The sequence below is a fragment of the Sturnira hondurensis genome, unplaced genomic scaffold (genome assembly GCF_014824575.4).
Source record: "Sturnira hondurensis isolate 20B ecotype Veracruz unplaced genomic scaffold, ASM1482457v3 Scaffold0014436, whole genome shotgun sequence".
In the NCBI taxonomy this organism is placed as follows: domain Eukaryota; kingdom Metazoa; phylum Chordata; class Mammalia; order Chiroptera; family Phyllostomidae; genus Sturnira; species Sturnira hondurensis.
In genome coordinates, this window is record NW_028087067.1 from 401,903 (window position 1) to 422,406 (window position 20,504).

General features: G+C 55.1%; 1 protein-coding gene across 1 annotated transcript in view; it reads right to left on the reverse strand.

Annotated features, from left to right (window-relative positions):
- Window positions 1-20,504, reverse strand: part of MCPH1 (microcephalin 1) — a 139,458-nt gene that overhangs the window by 86,426 nt on the left and 32,528 nt on the right. Inside the window, exons 11-12 of the mRNA XM_037063373.1 lie at window positions 15,927-15,964; window positions 12,765-12,927 (exon numbers count right to left, since the gene is read on the reverse strand). Coding sequence (XP_036919268.1) covers window positions 12,765-12,927; window positions 15,927-15,964 — 201 coding nt within the window. The remainder of the gene's footprint in view (window positions 1-12,764; window positions 12,928-15,926; window positions 15,965-20,504) is intronic.

Genomic DNA, 20,504 nt, shown 5'->3' on the forward strand with positions numbered 1-20,504 from the left:
ACACTGTGCATCGTTATAAATTACGAAAGTACCCATGTGGTTCATGCAGTAGCTGCGGCAGTGAAGCCACAGCTAGGGTGAACTTCGGGAGAAAAAGATCGGGGCTACCTACAGTGCGGTCTTTGTCACAAATCACCGGGTGCTCGTGGAGCCAGAAATCAGCGGAGGTCTCTCTCGTCTCGCAAAAGACCAACTGGAACCGGCGAGGTTTCGGGGCAGCAACGTTTGTCCCAAAACGAGCCACCCCTCTGCGTCCCCAACACAGCTCAGAGACACCAAGAAACCCTTTCTGTAACTCCTTGGAGTTATTCAAAACACACAAACCGATATAGCAGATGCAATTTTTTAATTGAGGGGAAATTCGCCCCAAGTACCACCAACCACACTACAGTGCACAGTGAGCGCATCCAGGGCACGTGACAACAGCCTTTCTAGTTTCAGAGCTTTTCAATACGCCCCCTGCACCAGAAGTCCTCACTGCCCGCCTCCCCTCCCACCACCCCTGGAAACCCTCACTAGCCTGTCTCTGTGGGTCCGCCTGTCACGGGTGCACAGAAGGGTCAGGCGCTGTGTGGCCCTGAGTCTTCCTCACTGAGAACACTCACTGCGAGGCTCACGCAGTCTGGCTGTGAGTGGGGGTGCGCGCAGGGGCCTGTTCAACAGCAGTGACAACTAACAGGTGCTGCGTGCTGGCTGGGCAACGCACTTGCAGAAGAAAGGAGGGCTGCCTCGCCCATCACACGGGGGTCAGGGCCAGGGGAGCAGCCCTCGGTGAGTGACCGGCGGGCACAGCACGAGCCAATTGGAGTTGACAGCAGTGGCGGGTACAAACATTCTCTAGGCCATCTCTGCAGGAGAGGCCAGGAAGAACATGGGCTATGAATATAAGATAAGCTGAATTCAAAGTCAAAAACCCCCATTTTCAAGTATTGTGACTGGGAGTGATTTACCAAAAAACTCAAGTGCTATTCCAGACTCCGACAGATGCAAGTCTCAGTTCCCCCAGGACTACTGTCCTGATGAGCCCAGAGGGCGAGTGTGCATCTCCCAACCAGGGAGCTCCATGCCTACAGATTTTCCAGGAGGCCCCCGAGAACAGGGCGGGCAGCAGCCCCTCCCCTTGGGCCTGGACCTCAGGAGCTGGAAGCAAAGAAAGTTGGGGACCCACAGACTGAGGACCTGCATTTTCATAAGATCTCCATGGCAAGCACATGGTTTGAAGACCTAAAAGGCACTACACCAGCTGTCTCGAAAGAAGTGGCCCCAAACCAAAACCTTAACAGACCTATTTCACCAAGACAGAGAAAGTGAGCAATAAAGCCCTAAAAATAACAAGTCCGGGACTCCTTTCCCTTCTTAGAGAGCGGAAGCAACGGGGACTAAGCCCAGATCGTTGAGAGGACAGAGGGGCTGCCTGCAAAAATGGGCAGCTACACTTCGTGCAGGCGTGTGTCAGACTTTCTGCTGCCTGGATTCCCCCGTTTCTGGGGTAATTCCTGGATTTGAGAATCTAACGGCTCACTCTCAGCCACTTTTACAAATTGCCGAGCAGAGACCAGCGTGACCCAGCGTTTCACCAAGTGCGCTTGAATGTGAAGTCCAAACATCTTTATAAATAACACAGGCTCGTATTTTTCTTATCAAAATGAAAACAAAGAAATAAATATAACACATTCCAATGTAACTAAAATAAACAGCAGAACCATCACTTCACTTTATGAAAACAAAGTAGAAATTATTATTAACATCACAGACAATAATCCAAATATTATGGCTGCTGAGCAATCACTGGTTTTGGTTCTTCTTTCCATGAATTTGAGTAACAAGGATTTTTTTTTTTCTAATGAGCATCAGACAATTTGATTTTCATGAATTTTAACAGGGAATGCACAAATACACGAATGTTTTTGTAATTAATAGTGATGTACAATGTTTTTACATGACATTTTTAGCTCATCAGAGCTAAGAAAGCTTAGAAGAAATTCTGAGATTTCTTTTTTTGAAATAAGCATGTTTAGCCATTCCTCTGGTTTCCTCACTCAACAAGCGCTCGGTCCCAGGTCCCATCTTGGGTGCTGGCCGTGTCAGCAGAGACAGTAGGGCTGCCTCTGCCCTCAGGGAGTCTGTAGTGGCTCAAGAGCCCTTGTCAGCTTGAGGATTGGCTTCAACGTCTTGACAGCCTTTGCCTGGCCCTCGCCTGTGAGCCACAGAGGGTCACCACTGCTGCCTCTCAGGTTTTCTACCAAGAACACTGCTACCGTTTACCTACGGAGATGAATGTTCCACTTCCATCAATCAGTGTGCAGAACATCAGAAGTACTTACAGAGAAGCAACCCCTGCCCATGACCCCCCCAAGCGCCTGCTAGTCGTCCTTGCTGTGTGGTTCTCCCACACCCCCGAAGGCAGAGAGCCTGGCATAAGACAACCTTCGGTGCAGGTGTGCTTCTGTCCCCCCTAGAACAGAGCCTCCCACAGCGCACAGCACCACGCAGAGTGGGCGGGGAGGGCCACCAGAAGGACAGAGGCACCTGCTCCACGAGGCTTCCCCAGAGCCGGCACCAGGGGTCCCGGGAGCGCACCTGTGTTGGGCCCGTGCCTGCACACCTGTGCACCACCTGGAGCGCCGTCAGTGCTGGATGGGTTACTGGGTTATGAAAACTCAAACGCAGGCAAAGCAGCTATCTTTCCACAGGACAAAAAACAATCCCAAAACCCTAAGAAACAGATCTTTTACCATGCATCCAAAGCAAGTTGGTATTTCAGTTGACAAAATCACTTCTAGTTACATTATTCCTCATTCGCCGGTTAAGGAAAAGAGAACCTAAAAAGTGTTTTGGAGAGAACCTTGCAGGGCCATGAGTTCTACGAGACACACACTGTGTGGGCTCACGTGTAAAAAGTACCAGGCAGTGAAATGCACAAAGTTGCCAATTGCAGTTTTGAAAATGCCCAATAGTTCGCTAAAATCCAGTTTCTTATGTTGGCTCTCTTCAAAACTGGTCAGATCGGGAGAGCCTCATGCACAGCGGCTGCTCACAGACACAGCAGAGTTGCGCTTTGCGGTTCCCCAGCAGTCTGTCTCAACTCCGAATAGAGCTCAGAGACCTAAAACAGATGTCAACATCCCTGAAACATAAATAATGACTGAGAGCTGACGACCTTTCTCAAAACGTCCTCAGAGAATCCAGCCACGGTTGGCTTTCCTGATGAGACGTCTGTGCTGTTATTTCAAACACGAGCTGTGACTCTTGACATGTCAGGGGAAGAGCAGTGAAGACTGAAGAACCCAACAGAAAGTCGCAAAGGTAAGAGAAGGAAGATGAAACTCTGGGAAAGCGTAAGTTTCCCCCAAACATAGGCTTTAAACCTGTGACACGGTTCGACACGGACTGAGGTGAGGTCCCGGAGCTCTCCATCGTAGGACGGGAGGAGATAACTGAGGTGAAAACGATCTCCACTCAGCTGCCCCAAGTCAGAGAGAAGAGGGCAAGCAAACAGCATGGCCCCAAAGGCCTGCATTTGGAAAGGGAGGGGCAGCAGCCAGCCCCAAACGGGTGACGGGTGACGCCTCCCTTTGCTGATTTTCAGCCTCATCCATTCACACTGTTTACCAAACAGCACTTTTAACACACAAAACCCTGCTCCAGTTGTTTTTTTCCTGGTACACCAACAAATTTGGTGCTTCACAAGGTTGCTCCCAAACTCATCGTAATAAAACTAAATGTCTTTCAACTGGCCCTGCATTGGGGGCTGGCTCCTGTCTCATGGCACCCACCTAACTCCCAAGACCCACCAGAGGTCTGGAAAGTTCTATACACTCAGGTCCCCACCTCTTCCCTGACTCTCCGCCATCAGCCCCTCTCACCTCCCGAGTGCTGTTTCTGAGACCCCAGGACACCCGTCTCGTCAGGTCCAGGGCCCTGGCCCCGTCTTCTCCCCACTCGCCCGTCAGCAGCACTGACGGTCCGCCTGCCTGCCCTCCTTCCTGCGGTGGCCACAGGTCCCCCTGCTCACCGGGCACCAGCAGCCCGTCCTGATTTCCCTGTGGGCTCCTCCTTCCCTGACTTCTAAACTGCGGACACAGCCCAGGCCTGTCCTCAGCTCACTCCCCACCACCCCGCCCCGTGCACTGGCTCCCGAGGCAGCAGGGCTGGACGTATGCCCTCTGTGTGGTGACAGTCCTGGCCTTGCCCGAAGGACACATACGCACACACTGCGTGTGATGTGCTACCTCGAGTTGAACGTGTCTCACAGGAATCTCACACTCGGCGTGCACAGATCAGAATTCCTATTGTACCTGCCACGCGGGGAGGCCATTTTTGTCCCCGGGTCTTCCCTGCGGCAGTGAAGGGCACCCCATCTTCCCTCAGCAGCCCGAGTGAAAGCAGCTGGGGGCCGTCTCGACCTTCTCTTCCAGGCAAGGTCACAGCCTCAGGACCGGTGAGCACGTGAGGTTCTGGGCCAGGGGAACTAAGCAGATTCCGTCAGCGCCTGTACAAAATCACAGGTCCAGGTAGCGGCAGAGACACGTGAATTCTGGGTATGGTTGAAACAGGGTGCAGCCAAAGGGGGCCCCCAAGTAGGGATTTGGAATGGGGTCCAGAACTCAGGGTGTCTAGGAAATATTAGAAAGGTATAGAGGATGTCCTCCCCCTCCCCCCACAGGGGTGAGTTGGGGGAAGGGCCCGTGGAGCAGGGCCATTGAGAGCTGCTTAGTACAGCAGCAGCTTGGCAGCTCACCTCTGGTGTGGCCACTGAACACATCTGTAGCCTTGAACGGGTTGCGTAGGTAGGTAAATAGCTGTGGCCATGCTTTGAGCCAGGGAGATGGAAGTGACCTCCACCCCAGACGTAACTGGGGGACCTCCCCCTGACTACCGCGCCTGCGTGAGAGCTTGGAGATGATTGGCTCCTCGCCACGGGGCCACACCTGCCCAGACTCACCATGACAGCCCAGTAGAGCTGGGAGGATACGGGAGTGCTGGCAAGGGTAGCCGATTGTGGGAGGAGTCGGAAATGGGGCTGCTGAGGAGCACTGGTGCGAGGATCTAAACCCACGTGCAAGAGCCATTAAAGGGAGAATCATGGACTTTGGCCAGAGTGGACTCCCGCGGCCACGTGAGGGAGAGTCACCATACGGCTTTAGCAGAGAACTGCCACTCAGCTTTGGCAGAATGGAGACTCCCCTCGCAGCTCTGCCAAGGAGAACCACGTGGCTTGATCCTGGCGAACGACACAGCTGATGGTGCTGGGAGCCTGGATCTACTTCTTTTCCTGAGACGCGGTGCCCCAGATAAGGGCAGAGGGAGAAGGAAGGACTGTGTGCGTCTGTGGGTATCCTAAAGGACTTTGGTATTTTAATGGGGACATTGAGTCACTACTCTGAGTCTGTATAGCTTTAAATAAACATTTCCTTTCCTTTTCACAAATCTCTGGCATTGGGAGATGTTTTTCTTCTGGCAGTGGACAATGCAAACCTAGTGGGGGGGCGTCTCAGTGATAGTGTATTGTGCCCCTCGGGCCCCTTTGGCCCTGTGTTCTGTAACATGGTGACGGAACCGCACTCACACACACAGTCAGCAGCCATGTCCTGGGGAGCCCACAGCCTGCTTGCCACTCACCATCTGCGCCTCTGACGCCCCATGATTGCTCACGACAGCCCTGGTCCTGTCCCCTCACTTCCCGTGTGAACCATGCCTTCATGCCTGGGGAAGGAGCACTGCCCACAGGGAACGAGCCCGGGGAGTGAGGCACAGCCAAGTGAACGCAGGCGGCACGGGCGGAGGGTACACCCCACACGGGACACTGGGCCTGTGGCCCCGAGGCTCAGCACCCACAGTGGCGCTCAGGCACTTTCCAGGGGGTGCCTTGGGGACAGCTGGTCTGCATGGGACTGTGACTCACTAATGAGAGCTGGCAGATGGGTGTACTTGGAGGTGACAATTTACAGTTGATGCTGGGGTAATGGGTGACATTCATCAACAGTGCTTCCAAGGCCCCCAGCCCGCCAGGTGAGCTGTTTGCCTCCTGTCTCCATCAGGAAACACAGGCAGGGCCCTTCCCTACTGCAAAACTGTCCTACCTAGATAGTCCCCTGAGACCGTGGTGCGAAAATGCCCTTGCAGAAGAGGCACTGCTTCACAGGTGACCTGTGGCTGAGCACAGAGACCCTCAGAAAGAAGCCAGCGAAGGTTCGAGGACCTGTGCCGGCGGCCCGGGCTGGCCTGGCCCTGCCACCGCCCTGGGCCTGGCCCCCCCAACCCCTCCCCGGGCCTGGCCCTAAGCTGCAAACCACACATGCTCCCAAGACCTTGAGACAACACCCCGGGCCCCGCGAACAGGCCCAGTCCACCGCGCGCCTGTCTGTAAGCTGTCCTCCTCAGAGCACCTTCCGCCATCCCTCTGCTGCCTCAAAGGCTCCTGAGAGCAGTGCCGGGAGGGCCGCCAGAGGCACCGAGGGGGCAGCACGGCACTGGGAAACCTGTGCACAACCCCCGTGCTCCCCACTCATTCCGACTGCGCAGAGCCATCGCTGCCTGGACGCACCGCGGCAGCCAGACCGAGGCACGTGGTTCAGTGCAGGAAAACGCGCCTGTTCGTAAACCACCGTGTGGTTTGTGGAACACCTGAGTATAGAATGTTTTTCTGGTAACAGACAAGCGTCCTCAGGTTTGACTGTAGGACCGACTTGGCTTCTAAACTCTAGCTTTGCACTTGCAACGATTCCTTTAAAGTCCCGCACTGAGCCTCACTCACGAGCTGCCCAGCATCCCCCTTCTCTGCCCTGGATGCAGGCTGACTCACCCCTCACTCCTGTGCCCCCCCTTCCGACGGGGATGGGAATAGCATGGGGACAGGAGGGATGAGATGGATCACTCACCAGCCCCCAGAGGCAAAGCAGAAGTGCAGGTAAGTCAGAGGGCACATGGGAGACCCCCCTCCCTGCCCAGGTAAGTGGCAGAAGATGGGCAGTAAGTAGCTCAGGAACCCACAGAGCGCCACACAGGAGCACAACACAGCAAGGGAGCACTTCTCTCGGAGGTCCCTCGCTGGAAGCAACACCCCCCTTCTCCCGCTGGGCCTCGTTCTGCCTCCCATCCCTGGGAGGAGGGCGACTCCGAACCCGGTTTTGTTTCTCTGCACCCACAGGCCCTGCGGCCACGGAGCAGGAGAAACACCAGTTGCTCTCTGCTGAGGAGCAGCGCCAGCCATGGAGTTGGCGCTGCTGTGAACACGCAGAATCTGCCAATAGGCTGTTCAAAAAACAAATTAAAAAATTCAAACTGAACTGTTATAAAACCACCATCATTTTTTGACAGACTAAGTGGGCCACATACCACCATCTAATTTCAAAGAACTGCTAGAACTCTACAAGAAACCTCCAGAGAGTACCACACAGACCCTGAAGGAAAAACGTCCTCAGTCCTGTTTGTCTTGGAGGCAAGTCCATGCTGCAAGCCAAACAGAACGTTTTAAGAACCCCCCGCATTGCACGGGGGACAAGGCAGAGGGGAGCAGACCACAGGGTCCTCTCACACGCAGACGGGGACTCCGAGCGTGTAGGACAGACGCCTCGAGTCTACGGGAAACGCGAACCGTGGGGTTCCCAGCCCCAGGTGCGACACTGCAGGTGAGAGTAGGAAGGAGTCTGACCTCACGGAATACCTGGAGTGGCTTTATAAATAGCGTAGCAGCCGTTCCGTCTCGGAGAAGTTTGTCCAGCTGCATTTCTTTAGGAAATTAGAGAGACATGAAAGATGCCATCTCCTTGTCCTGGGTAACGCTGATGCCCACAGGGAGCCGTTCAGTTCCCTTCCAAGCTTCTCTGCCCTAAGGGGGCACGTTGGCAACACCAGTGAACGTGCGGCCCCTGCTTTGGAGCATCTGACAGCCTCTCACAACGTCACAGGGCCGGCAGACAGGTGACATGAAGCCACAGTGTCTGGGCCCTTCCCACTTCCCGGGAGTGGCCCCACTCAGAGGCACCACTGGCAAGGCCAGCGCCGGCAGCTGCTTTCAGAAACACACAAATCCCAACGCTACCGCTCTCCGAGTCGGAGGGACCCTGCCCTGGCGGAGGTGCCCAAGGGCAGACCCTGAGAATCAGCACCGCGGTGGCCTTCCAGGGCTGTTTCAGGTCACACGAGAACTCCGCCGATGGGCAGGCAGCATGCACTGAGACCACACCATGTTCCCAGCCACCTCCTCTGCCATCCGGGTGGGGGCCCGACTGTGCAGCTCCCTGACTCACAGGAGGTGACGAACACAGTGCAGCAGCAGCACACCCAGCCTTGTCCAGGGTTCAAGTTCAGGGTTAACGCAGCCCCTCCATGTATAAAGCTGAGGTGACGGCAGGCAGCACTTGATGTTTGCATCTCTTTGCGGGGAAGCAGGGACGTTGTAGTTTCTGGTGTGAGGCTAACATTTTTTCGGTTCTCACTCCTCCCAGTCACGGGCCTGCGCACTGTAGGTGCGGAACTGCCAGCAGTCACACAGGCCTGGGACAGAGGGTCACACCGGCTGCGTCTCACAGAGAAGGGGATGGTGGCTGCCGGCTAGGAAGTCTGCAGCACCCAGGCTGCTCGGCTGTCTGCCCTGGCGTTGTGGGGGCCGAAGGCGAACGCCCAGCCCGTGAGACCCCACGTCCAGGTAAAGCCGGGCAGCTCCGCAGGTCACTGCCCTGCTGGGTTTTCTCCCCCGCTGTGTCCGCATCGCCCTGCTTGCTGCTCACTCCCTGGAGGTGGGGGTCCTGTCGCTCTGTGCGTCTCCTGATGCAGAATCACCCTCGTGTGGGCGTAGTGCAGATGCCGGCGTTGTCATGACCCTGAGAGCATCGCGCAGGCAGGCGGGGCCTCCGAGCAGGGCGCACACGCGTGTGTCCTCACATGCAGGCCTGTGTCCCAGTGCAGCGCCTTCAGCAGCAACCGCCCTCCACCCCACTCTCCATCCCCGAAGGCTCTTTGTGGACTTCCGTCTTCCCCACAGAAGGAAGAGAACGAACGAGACACGGACGAGACGCAGGAACCTGGCAGAGGTGGCGCCTTCGAGAAGGACTGCAGCTTGCTTAGTGGCGCAGAGAGGGGAAAACACTGTTAACACGGCTGTGCCATCCTTTAAAACCACTGGCTCTGGAGGGTGCTGTGCTGAGTGGAATGAGCCCGACAGGAAGGCAAACACGAGGCCCGCTCACTCATCTGTGGTCTGTGGGGTCTAAAGGACAAAGCACACAGACACGCCAGACAGAGGCAGACGCAGACGGGAGCCCAGACTGCAGGAGCTGGGGGTGGGGCTGGGGGCGAGGCTGAGAGGCCCTGACTAGCGGTGGCACACAGAACTGCCAGGGATGTGGCGTCCAACACAGTGCGAGCGGTCGACCATGGTGAGGTAACTAAGGACGGTGCCAGGTGGCAGCTGGAAGTGTCCCTGGGACACTCTGTAAAGTGCACCTGAAACTAATGTAAAATAATATCATACCTGAACTGGAACAGAAAAAGAAAGAAAGAAAGAAAGAATAAAGGGCTCGAGCCTTTATAAAATGAATTAGGAAAAATCACTCTACTGTATAGAAAATGTGTTGCCTGGACATGGTGACCGTGGGCCTGGTGTGCAGCCACGCTGGCATTAATCCTGGGGACGCCTTGAGTGTCAGCCAGGCGCACTGACTTCAGTCCTTCTGCCCCCTCACAGGCCCACACAGTCCCACAATCCCGGGGGATCGGGATTGGCCCCCCACCTGCGTCACCCAGTGACCTCGCAGCAGGGGAAACGGCTTCCGGTGGGTGGAAACCCAAGGCACTGGGTCTCATGCTTTCTGTGAGCATTCTCCTTCAATTTTTCCCGAGTGCGCTCCATTCCTCGGCCACCTTTCTTCTTCTTGCTTACAGCCGACAGCCGACAGCCAGTTCTGTGGACTGGCTGCCCCACACCCAGGGGCCAGCGGGTGGTTCCTTCCTCCGCTTCTGGAGGCGGGCGTCCTTGGCACTCCCTGGCTTGCAGACGCAGCCCTCCAAGCTCCATCTCTGCAGGGCTGTCTTCCTCCTGAGTCTTTCTAAGCCCGGAGAGCTCATCCTCACGGAAGTCACATGGATGGAAAGCCACCAGCCTGGGACACACTGGACAGCAGCAGGCGTGGCCACTGCTTCCCGAGACTGAGCAGTGACTCACTGTGTGGGGGCACCAGCTTGCCTGTGCGGCCGCCTGCCGAGGGCAGGTGCTGGCGTTCAGGCACAGGCCTGGGGGTGAGCACAGGCTGGCATTGCTCTCGGGGCACTCGCCTAGGGGCAGGCGGCTGGGGGAGCGGGCGTGTGCACATCTGACTCCCCATGAAATTCGCACACTGCTGTGCGGAGTGGCCGAGCTGCCCTCCATCGCCACAGCAGGGTGTCACCAGCACCCAGAGGCTGATGCCCTCAGCAGGACCACCGCTCTGCTTCAAGGACAGCCAACCACGGGGTGTGCAGTGTGCGTCCGAAAGCTGCCCGTCTCTCACCACCAGCGCTGTCCAGCATCGCGGACTCTCTGCCGACTGCGTCTCCTAGTGTTCAAACATATCTAGGTCCGTCTTTGTTTGGGTCATTTTCTCATTCTGAGTCTGCAGAGTCCTTTGCGCATTCCGGATGTCACGTCCCCGTGAGAGATCTCAGATGGCCTCTCTGGGGCTCTGATACCCGACCGAGGAGACATCGGGGACGGCCAGGGGCTGCTTTTCCTGACACGGCTTTCGGTGTTGGAGAAGCACTACTCTGTTGGCACCAAGGACATGAAGACTCTTCTCCTGTGCTTGCTTCTCCGAGTTTTCCATGTCATCTTTCAGGCTGGGACCTCTGGGCCCAGCACTGTGTGTTGAAGCCGGCGGCCTCAGGCGTGGGTCTTCCCCCAGCCCCTCCGTTCTTGTCCGTCAGGCCTGTCCAGTGCTGACGCCACGCTGCCTTGGGAAGGATGCCCTCACATCAGGCAGTGCTGGTCCGTTCTTCTCTCCAGAAGCGCTTCAGCCAGGCTGGCCACTGCTCCCCTCTGCGCACATTTCAGAGTCAGCTTGTCTGTATCTCTGAAGGCGTCCCCCGAGACTGTGACTGGGCATGTGTTCAACCCACGGACTGTTCTGAGGAGTGACATTTTAACCACAGTGCCTTCTGATCCGTGGACACAGGGCAACCCCCATTCAATTCTTTGTTGTTAAAATCAATGTTTTATCATTTTCAGCATAGATTCTGCACACACTGCCAGGTTAGATTTATACGTAAGTACTTTATCATGGACCTGACATTATCGTACATCGACAAGTTGCTGAACTCACTAGCTCTAAGAGCCATCTGGGCAGGGTTCCTGCCACCACCCACAGGGGCAACCACATGTCTGTGAGCACAGCTTCGCTCCTCCCTCTCACCTAAAGGCCTTGGGCGCCTTTTTCTGTCCCTACTGCACTCACACGCCACTCACTCACTCGTGACCCTGAGTGATTCGACTCCTCGCTCTGGGTGGAAGTCTCTGAGCACCGGAAGTTTGTTAGGTGACCCGCTTCACTTCCCTCCACTCTCGCACGGCGTGGCTCACCCCACGTGGAAGCTAACCTGGCACCTGGCTCGCTCTCCACTTAGCCTCAGTGGGAGGGCCCTGGTGGCACCCGGAGCAGAACACGGAGGCGCCGGCACACCAGCGCAAATGCTGACCCTCGTGCCTGACCCCTCCAGCCGGCTCTGGGCCCCAAGAGGACAGGGTGGGCTCAGAGTCAAGTACAGATGGTATCTCCGAGAAGGACGAAGAACATTTTCTCCTCAGGGAAATGAGGGAAGGAGCAGCTGACTGACGAAGACACACTGTGAACCAGAGAGAGAAAACAGGGCGTGTGTTCGCGGAAGCTGGACTCACACACGCTGCCCCATGCCAGGCCGCATGGGTCAGTCCTAACGTCTAATTAGGTAAGGGAATCTGCAGTCGCCACTGATGCAGACAGAAGATCCCGGGCAGACTCAACCTTTCCCACTCGGTGCCTATGAGCAGTAACGCCTCACACTTCCTGGACCGGAGTGCAGCAGGGTTAAACCACGATGCGGGAAGAGACCGGAGCCACTCTTAAAAATGCATCTGTAGTTCGTTAGCCTGTTATAGCTGCACGGGTTCAAATTAACACGGCATTAATACGACACATTCTTAACAGGAGGAGGGTGGAGGGCAGACACTCTGCAGATGCAAAACAGTAACACAAGGAACGACAACCCCCTCTCACCAGGCTGCAGGGCTCCGGAGTGAGCAGGGGTTGGGGGGCAAACCAAAATAGAAACAGCAACAAACAATTCAATTTGTATGAATAATGGAAACAATGATTTAAAGAAAACAAACCACCTTTAATTCACAGAAATGAGGGCAAGTAATGTTACAGATATGCATAAGATAAAGTATGTCCAAATGGGATTAAAATTCATCCTAAGTAAATCCATCTGTAAAAACAGTCACCGAATTTTTGGGGCTTTTTGAAACTGTCACTGACACAGGTCAAGTTATTTCTTGGTCAGAGACAAAAAGTACGTGTGACTGTGGGAACACATATGAGCCTTTCCTTCCAAGTTTGTTCTAATCGGATTTCTCCGGTTGGCTGAGGGGTCCCCACGGCACCCCGCTCCCACAGGTCACTGGTGGCTGCAGGCGATGGCCGGGGGAGACTGCGAGGTCTCTCACTGCCCACGGGAGCGCATGCGAATCAAAAGACGCGCATGGAGTGACTCCCGCGTCCGCCCCCCGGGAGACCCGCTCCGCCCAGGCTTACCCACTCGTAGGACAGGATCCAGCAGCCGCGAGCCAGGCCCAGCAGCACGTTGAGGGTGCGTAGCGCCCGCCCCGCCAGCACATGCGTGGTGCTGCCGCACACCTCGCGGGCCACCGAGAAGCCTTTCAGTTGGGCGACCACCCGGACGACGATGCTCCGCTCCCTGCCACATGGGGAAAGAGAAGCCAACAAAGCGATCTTTCCTGCTGAGGGGCATCGACACAATCATACAGGGCTTGTAAACAATCTGAGCACACTGAAATTCCTCACTGGTTTCGGCTACGGTGGTCCTGTCTTAATTTCTTTACAATCCATAACCTAAAATGTGGGGGAGTCAAAGACCCTCAGATCTCCACTCCAAAGGCCTGTCCTCACAGCTGCGAAGTCAGGCGGGGGTGCCCCCGCTGGGCACGGCTTGCCTGGGGTGGGAGCACAGCCGTCCAGGCCCAGCCCCAGGCCCCCCCCACCACAGCGGCTGTGCTCTCCTCAGACTTGCAGGGACAGTTTGTACCTGGTCAGACCCAAGCTCTCAGTGGCACATTTCCCTGGGAAAATACAACGTTTACTGAGAGTCAAACACACGGTTTTTTGACTGAGAGAGAAGGGAAAGGTCCTGGTCATTCAGCTGCCACATCCACTCTTAGGGCAAATGTGACGGAGACTCCCCATTTCCCCAGAGCTCATCACGTTTACCCTCTGCTGTGTTATTACACAATGGCCACAAGGATCTTCAAAAAAAATCTCCCAATTTAACTTCTTTCCCAAATGGCTCTCCATTCTTCCTGTCTGCCTTTCTAAAAACACCCGGCCTGCCCCTCTTCCCTGGTGAGTTCTGGAGACCCCTGGGGAGATACAAAGATATGCAGGGCTTCCCCAGCCATGCTGGGACACACACGTGAGAACTAAGTTCTCCTCTCTCCGAAAACTACACGGCAGAGGGAAGCAGGCCGCTGGGTCCACGCTCAGAGAGACTGGCACTCACCCCCCGCTCCCACAGCGGCCTCTGGAGCTTTCTCTCCTGAGACCTTGGGAATGTTGGTTTCCAAGACCTGTTTCTTCCCCTGTCAATGGCAGGGGTAAACTATGCCACAATTCCAGATTCTTAGAGATGCATGGGGAGAGAAGATAAACGGTCAAGCCTCGGGTCCCATGACCACTTCAACCAAAGATCTGCACCTCCTGGGGTTGTGGAAAGTGTTAAGTTGGGTGGGATGGAGCTGCGAAGCAAAGCAAAACAAAGCAGAGCAGAGCAGAACACAGCAGAGCAGAGCAGAACAGAGCGAGCAAAAAAGCAGCGAGAACCCAAAGCTTCGCAGAGTTCCCCATTTCTGTGCACCATGACTCTCCCGGCTCAAAGCCTGGCTGCAGCCAGCCATGGGCTGGATGTGCTCACAAGTGTTCTTTTCAAAGTACGGCCCATGGATACAGCATCTAACGTGCTGTGTGTTGGTTCAAGAGGATTTTAAACCCATGTGTTCATGTGAAGACAGAACAAAAACCTGGTGGGTTTGAAGAACAAGCCTGCCACGCCGTTGGCATCTCAGCTGCCGTTGGTGACCAGCAGCGGGGGGCTTGCCAACGAGGTCCTGGAGAGCGGCAGCCATGGCCACAGGACAGTTAGACCCTGGATCCTGAGTCTTGGGACTACCGGAGGGCTTTGTCCTGGACAAGGCGAGCCCGACTGACCTAAGAGCTCCCCAAAGCCCTGTGGTATGTGCTCCTGTGTGGCCACCCCAGCTCTCGGGTGCTGCAGGGTCCCCAGAGGAGAAGGGGCTGGGGCCCAGCTCCTGCCTAGCAAGGTGCTCCTTGGGGGCAGAGGTACGAACCATGCACAGGTTCAAGGGGTGACACCCCTTGGAGCTGCCACCACGCCAACCAGCACCAAAGCCACAGCTCCCCAGCTGGGGGCCCCAGCAACGAGGACCTGGGCTCTGCACTGGTGGCTGGATGCTGGGTAAAACTGGGTCTCCACAGGGCCTACTTGGACAAAAGGTCGCCTTGGTGAAATGTGGACCTGGCCCCCCTCACCTCCCCGACCTGGGAGGACAGTGGCATCGACTGGCCATGGTTCAGGAGCCGGTCATTCCTTTGCTGGCCTATTTAAGCACTGTCCTGGAAGCGGCCGGCTGGTGCAGTGCCTGTCTCGAATCTGCACTAGACATAGCAGGCAGAGCTGCTGGGCCCCTGAGCCCCAAACAAACACACGACTGAACGCCTGGGTCTTGTCTCAGCGTCAGACAGGAAGTGCACACGGGGTCACAAGGAGAGAGAGAGAGACTATCAGGCCTATGTGAAAGTTTGATTTTCAGACCTTCGAAAGAGAATAGCTCTGTAATGTCTCTACTTTTGCGGCAAAAACCGAGGCTTTGAAAAATAGCATCCGCACGTCTGATGTTCATTTCTGTGTCACACTCCTGAGAACACGTGATGCTTTGTGTCCAGAGATGCCAGGGCAGCCTGGGGCGCGCCGCCCCTCCCAGCGATGGGTGGGGTCCGGACTCTCAGTTCGTCCACTCAGTCCATCCACTATGGGCGTCCACTTCTGGCAACCCGAGCCGCCAGAAGGAAGAGGGTCCACCCCTGAACATGGGTGGGACACACCCTTTCTGCAGCTTCTCAGTGAAATGCCCCAACCCGACTAAAAACCTACGACTGCTGTGAAGACACACGGTTTCCCCATAAACAGGGACTCAGCACCTGCCCCAGAGAACACAATGCCAGGTGTGTGGGCCGTGCCGCACTGTGAGAAGGTCTGAGGAAGGTGCACAGAGCATGCCAGCCAGCTGTGCACACCTCCACGAGATGTGGAGGGCCATTTGCACGCGCCATGGGGTGCGCTTCAGAGCGCTGGGGAAATGCTTGCAGCAGTGATGCCCCACTTCCTGAACGTGTGCGGGGTATGAGGTGGGCACACGGGGCTGGCAGGCAAGCCAGCGAGCAGGGCCACAGACCTGCGCCACCTCTGATGGGGCTCAACAACTCAAAAAGGCTGCACTGGTCACAGTCTCTTAAGCACGCTTTCAACATCCAGCGACCGTCCGACTCAGACGCTCGTCATCTGCAGTAATGGCGGCACGGCACGGGCAGCACAGTGTCGCAGTGCGGGGCACACAGAGCAAAAGGGCACGGCGAGGGGGACACGGTCCCAACGAGGGTACTCACTCGGGCAGCAGGCTCGTCATGACTAACGTCCTCGTCGGCTAGAGGTTTCAAGAGAGAAGGAATGGAAAACAGTCAGAAATACAAAACAGTTTTCCCCACAGAAACAAATTTTAATGCGTTTTATGAAAAGTTACATAATCAGAAACAAACGTGTAAGCGTGTGTACGTACATACAGAGTCCAGCAGAAGTAGGGCCTGCTAGAGTGGGGTTGGTAGGGCAATAACAAGGGCGCAATAACTGCTCCGTATCTGTGACCCCTCTGTCCTCCTGGAAACTGACAGCCCAGGAGGTGCACACCGAGACGCTGTTCTGGCACCAATCAGGAAGGGCCCAGGACAGGAGGCCACGGAGGACACCAGTTTCCCACGAAGCTTGTCCCACCACCGCTGGCCAGTGGACCCGTGGGCGGCCTGTGCGTGGGTTCCACCTGGGGCCCATTACCCAGGGCTTCTCAGGGCCGCGTCCTTGCCTCAGGCAGATGGACACAATGACACGTGCTTCTGCCGTGTGAGTCCGTCCGGGTCCCCAGCCCCTGACCTTGGAGCACGGGCACTGGGGCTGCTTCCTCAGGCACTGGCAGCTGCTGTTCCCTGGGACTGGGAACTTCTACTGCATTTTCCAATCACGGTTTGCAGGCAACAGTGCGCTGTGTTGGCCTCAGGACCACAGCGCAGTGGTTAGATAGGCATGCGTGTTACACAGTGGTTCCCCACAGTTCCAGTGCCTGCCTGGCATGGAACCGAGTCATTAGAATATTACTGCCTATATTCCCTATGCTTACACTTGATTTTAATAATAGTTTCTTAAAAAGATTTTATTCATTTTAGACAGAGGGAAAGAGAGGGAGAGAGGGAGAGAAACATCAGTGTGTCGTTGCCTCTTGTGTGCCCCCTGCTGGGAACTGGTGTGTGCCCTGACTGGGAATCGAAGGGCGACCCTTTGGTTCTCAGGCCAGGGCTCAATCCACTGAGCTACACCAGCCAGGGCTAATAATAGTTTTAAAATACTTCCTTTACTTATTTAAGTATGACACAGGCTTACAATAAAAAAATAAATAAATAAAGGCTTTGGCAATATATCATTACCCATATAAATTCCCCTGTAATTCTACCAGCCAGAAATTACAAGTGTTTAATAATTTGGTATATGTTCCAAGCCAAATGTTCTTTCTGTGGGAGTGTGTGTACACATAATTTTAAAAATAGACTCATGTTATCTACCCATTCTGTAACTCATCGGACATACTTCACATGCAGCCCACTGGGCAGCGTGACCTTGAACTGACCACAGCACCCTGCAAGTGTCCGGGCTGGTTCACATGACAGACAGCCCCTCTGCTGCCCGTGTCCTGGCTGCTCTGTGTTCATCTCAGACAGTGACAGTGCAGTGTCCCCATCTCACTGCCACTTGTCAGGGTCTTGCTTCTCTAGTCGAAATCTAGCCTCTTCCGGGTCAACAGCCTTCAACTGGGGGTGCATATCAGGCTCCGTTTTATAAAACAGGGACGCCCAGAACCTACTCAATCCCGACTCACTGATCGTCTTTGCCTGATACCTTGAAATGTTCTCAGTACACTTCCTGTATCTCGGGGAAGTTCTGATAGCTCAGGGTTGCTTTGCTACAGCAAGGACGACGAAGAGGAGGGGCTGGATTTAAGGTAATTAGGAGATGGAGCAGAACCTTGATTTGGGGGTGAGGGAGCCTTTGGCGATGGGTCCCAGGCATAGGAGAGGTGAGGGCATGTGAGCATGTGAGCGAGTGAGCGAGTGGGGAGAAGGAGAATGAATGACGACCACTGAGAGGCAAGACGTAAGTCGAGCTTTCCTTCAGCTGCGTCTCCAAAAATCACTCCTCGGCCGAGTGCAGGGGATAACGCGGTGAGCAACAATCACAGTTTGTTCTCTTCATCACAGGACAGGAGGACGGAAGCTGGCAGTTTAATGAGGAACCGCACGATCCGGGACGTTTGTAAATGTCGAATCTGTAAGCTGCGCACCTGAAACTGACGTGCTGTCATGTGCCAGCTGTAACTGACAAGACAACCCAACGTCCTGTGGTACAAGGAGGTACCCTGCCACGTGAAGCAGCAGCAACCAGCTGAAGAAAGGAGCTACAACACTAAGCCTAGGCAGCCAACGGGGCACGGACTCCCAGAGAAAAGGTGGGCGGCTGGCCTCCGAGGACAGGTGAGAGGGCGCGGGGAGGGGGCTTCCCAGCTGTTCCCGGGGAGGCGGGGAGACACCCGCTGTCAGCACTGACACGGGTGCAGCACGTCTGTCCAGGCTCAGCCTCCTGTGCCCCAGCTCTGGCGCTGCGGCCTCGGCTGGGAGGGCCAGCAGGTCACCCCGTGTTCCGGGGTTGTTCACGGCTTTCATTGCATTCAGCAGACAGGACAAGGAACACAGCAAAAAGCACATATCTTAACATTTTAGTTGTAGGTATGAGGAGCTCAGAAATGGGAAAAGTACAATAAAGTTGTACTGTGTGTATTGTATTCTACATGCAGCTTCAAGGGAAGGCAGAAGCCTTCATTTTATTATCTGCAATGTATTTTTTAATTTAACTTTAATCTTCACCCAAGATATGCTTATTCATCTTGGGGGTGGGGAGAGAGACAGAAACATTGCTCGGGTACCTCTCGTGCACCCCGACCGGAGAAAAATCCCGCAACATAGGCCGGTGCCCTGACCAGGACACAGCCGCAGCCGGTCAGCGCACAGGACGGCCCTTCAACCAGCTGCGCTCACTGGGGCCGCAGTGTGTTAGTGTGAAGTCTAACTTTCCCCGTGTCCCTCTGCCACACCTTCTCACACTTTTCAGCATTTTGGGAGGTCTATTACTGACTGCCTGCACAGAGGAAAAACACTACCCTTGTCCGTTTTCACGGCTGTTCCGCGTGGGGCCCTGCCCCGAGAACGACAAGAGCTCCACCAGACGCAGCCCACAGCACCACACAGCAATGCCCGCCAACACGGAGAGCTGCCGTGTGAAACAATCCCCCGACCAGCGAAAAACAACTCACTTGTAGAAAACATCGCGTTTAATTTTAGCGAAAGCATTTTCTGGAAGTCCTGAAGTGGTGAGAGGAAAGGGGAGGGGACAGAGAGAATATGAATATTTGGAAAAGAGCCTAGTCAATATTGTTTAAGTGAGATCAAAGGTAGATCAAATTAAACAAATGCACTTGTGTTATCAGTGATAAAAGAGAAACACTTTAAAAATAAAACATTCTTTGACACGGTTTGGGTTTTGGTACCACTTCAGAAGTAAACAGTGAGTCCACTTTTCCATAACAGAAACTGCAGTGAGACGAACCACTCATCTGCCAGGGCCTCTGCTCTGATCCGCTCGCTAAAAGAAGCCCACAGAGTGGCTGGGCCCTGTTCCTCTGAACTCTGACCACAGAGAAAGTAAAAAGAGCACCAGACCTGGCGTGAGGTCAGGTCCAGAAAACATCTTCAAGTCGCTCCCTGAGGATACACCGTTATCTAGACACCTGGCAGCTCTACCATTTAAACTGTCTCCCCCCAGCTGGTGTGGCTCAGGGAACTGAGCCCTGGCCTGTGAACCAAAGGGCTGCCAGTTCGATTCCCTGTCAGGCACAGGCCTGGGTTGTGGGCCAGGTCCCCAGTAGGAGGCATGTGAGAGGCAACCACACACTGATGTTTGTGTCTTTCTCCATCCTTTCCCCTCTGTCTAAAAATAAAATAAGATCTTTAAAAAAAATTAAGTGTCTCCAGAAAAACTCAACCTATGGACCCCAGAGAACCCAGTATTTTTTGACAAATGAGCTCACTCTATGTATCCTTCACATTGTTAATACCCCCTGGCTAACTTGATCAATCCGAGCTCTAAAGCTGGGCTCGCTGCGGAAAATTGGGGCTAAAATCTTTAACTTTCCAATGTTAACCTTTTTGCCCCTTAATTGTCCTTTTTATCTTTTCCCCCCACATGAAATTTGTTTTCATTAGGAGAATTACAGAAACTCTTAACATACAGGCGGCTTTTTCTGAGAATACAACACCGCACCTCCACGGTCTCCGGTAAACCGTCAGCGCCAGTGAGCAAGATGGCAGCACCAGCTCCGAAGACCCACGCAGGACCAGGACGAGCCTCTGTGGCGAAGCCCCAAGCGCACAGTGGGAAGACGCTGCAGGATTTGCAAACCACCACCACCCCTGGTGGTCCCTGGACCCCAGCCTGGGTCTGCATCCAGGAGCTGCATCCTGAGGTCAGGGCACAGCCGCTCCCCAGGGCAGCCAAGCGAGACAGCGCCTTTCCCGAGACCTCCCAGTAAGGCCCCCTGCAGCTCACTGGGCAGAAGTGAGTCACCTTCTGGAGCTAACAACTGGGAAGAGGAACCCGATGACCGGGGCCACCGTGGATGGTGGGCAGTGGGGGCGGTCGCAGGAGGCAGCGACGACAGCTCCCTGGGCGCTGCTCAGGGGCACGTGTCCATCTGGAGGCCCAGGAGTGGGGACTTCTTACTCATCTACGGCCCCCTTACCCCACCCCACCCCCATGAACCCGAATCCGTGTGGTCGGTTTCTTCAACACGAGGACGTGGGTCTGTGACT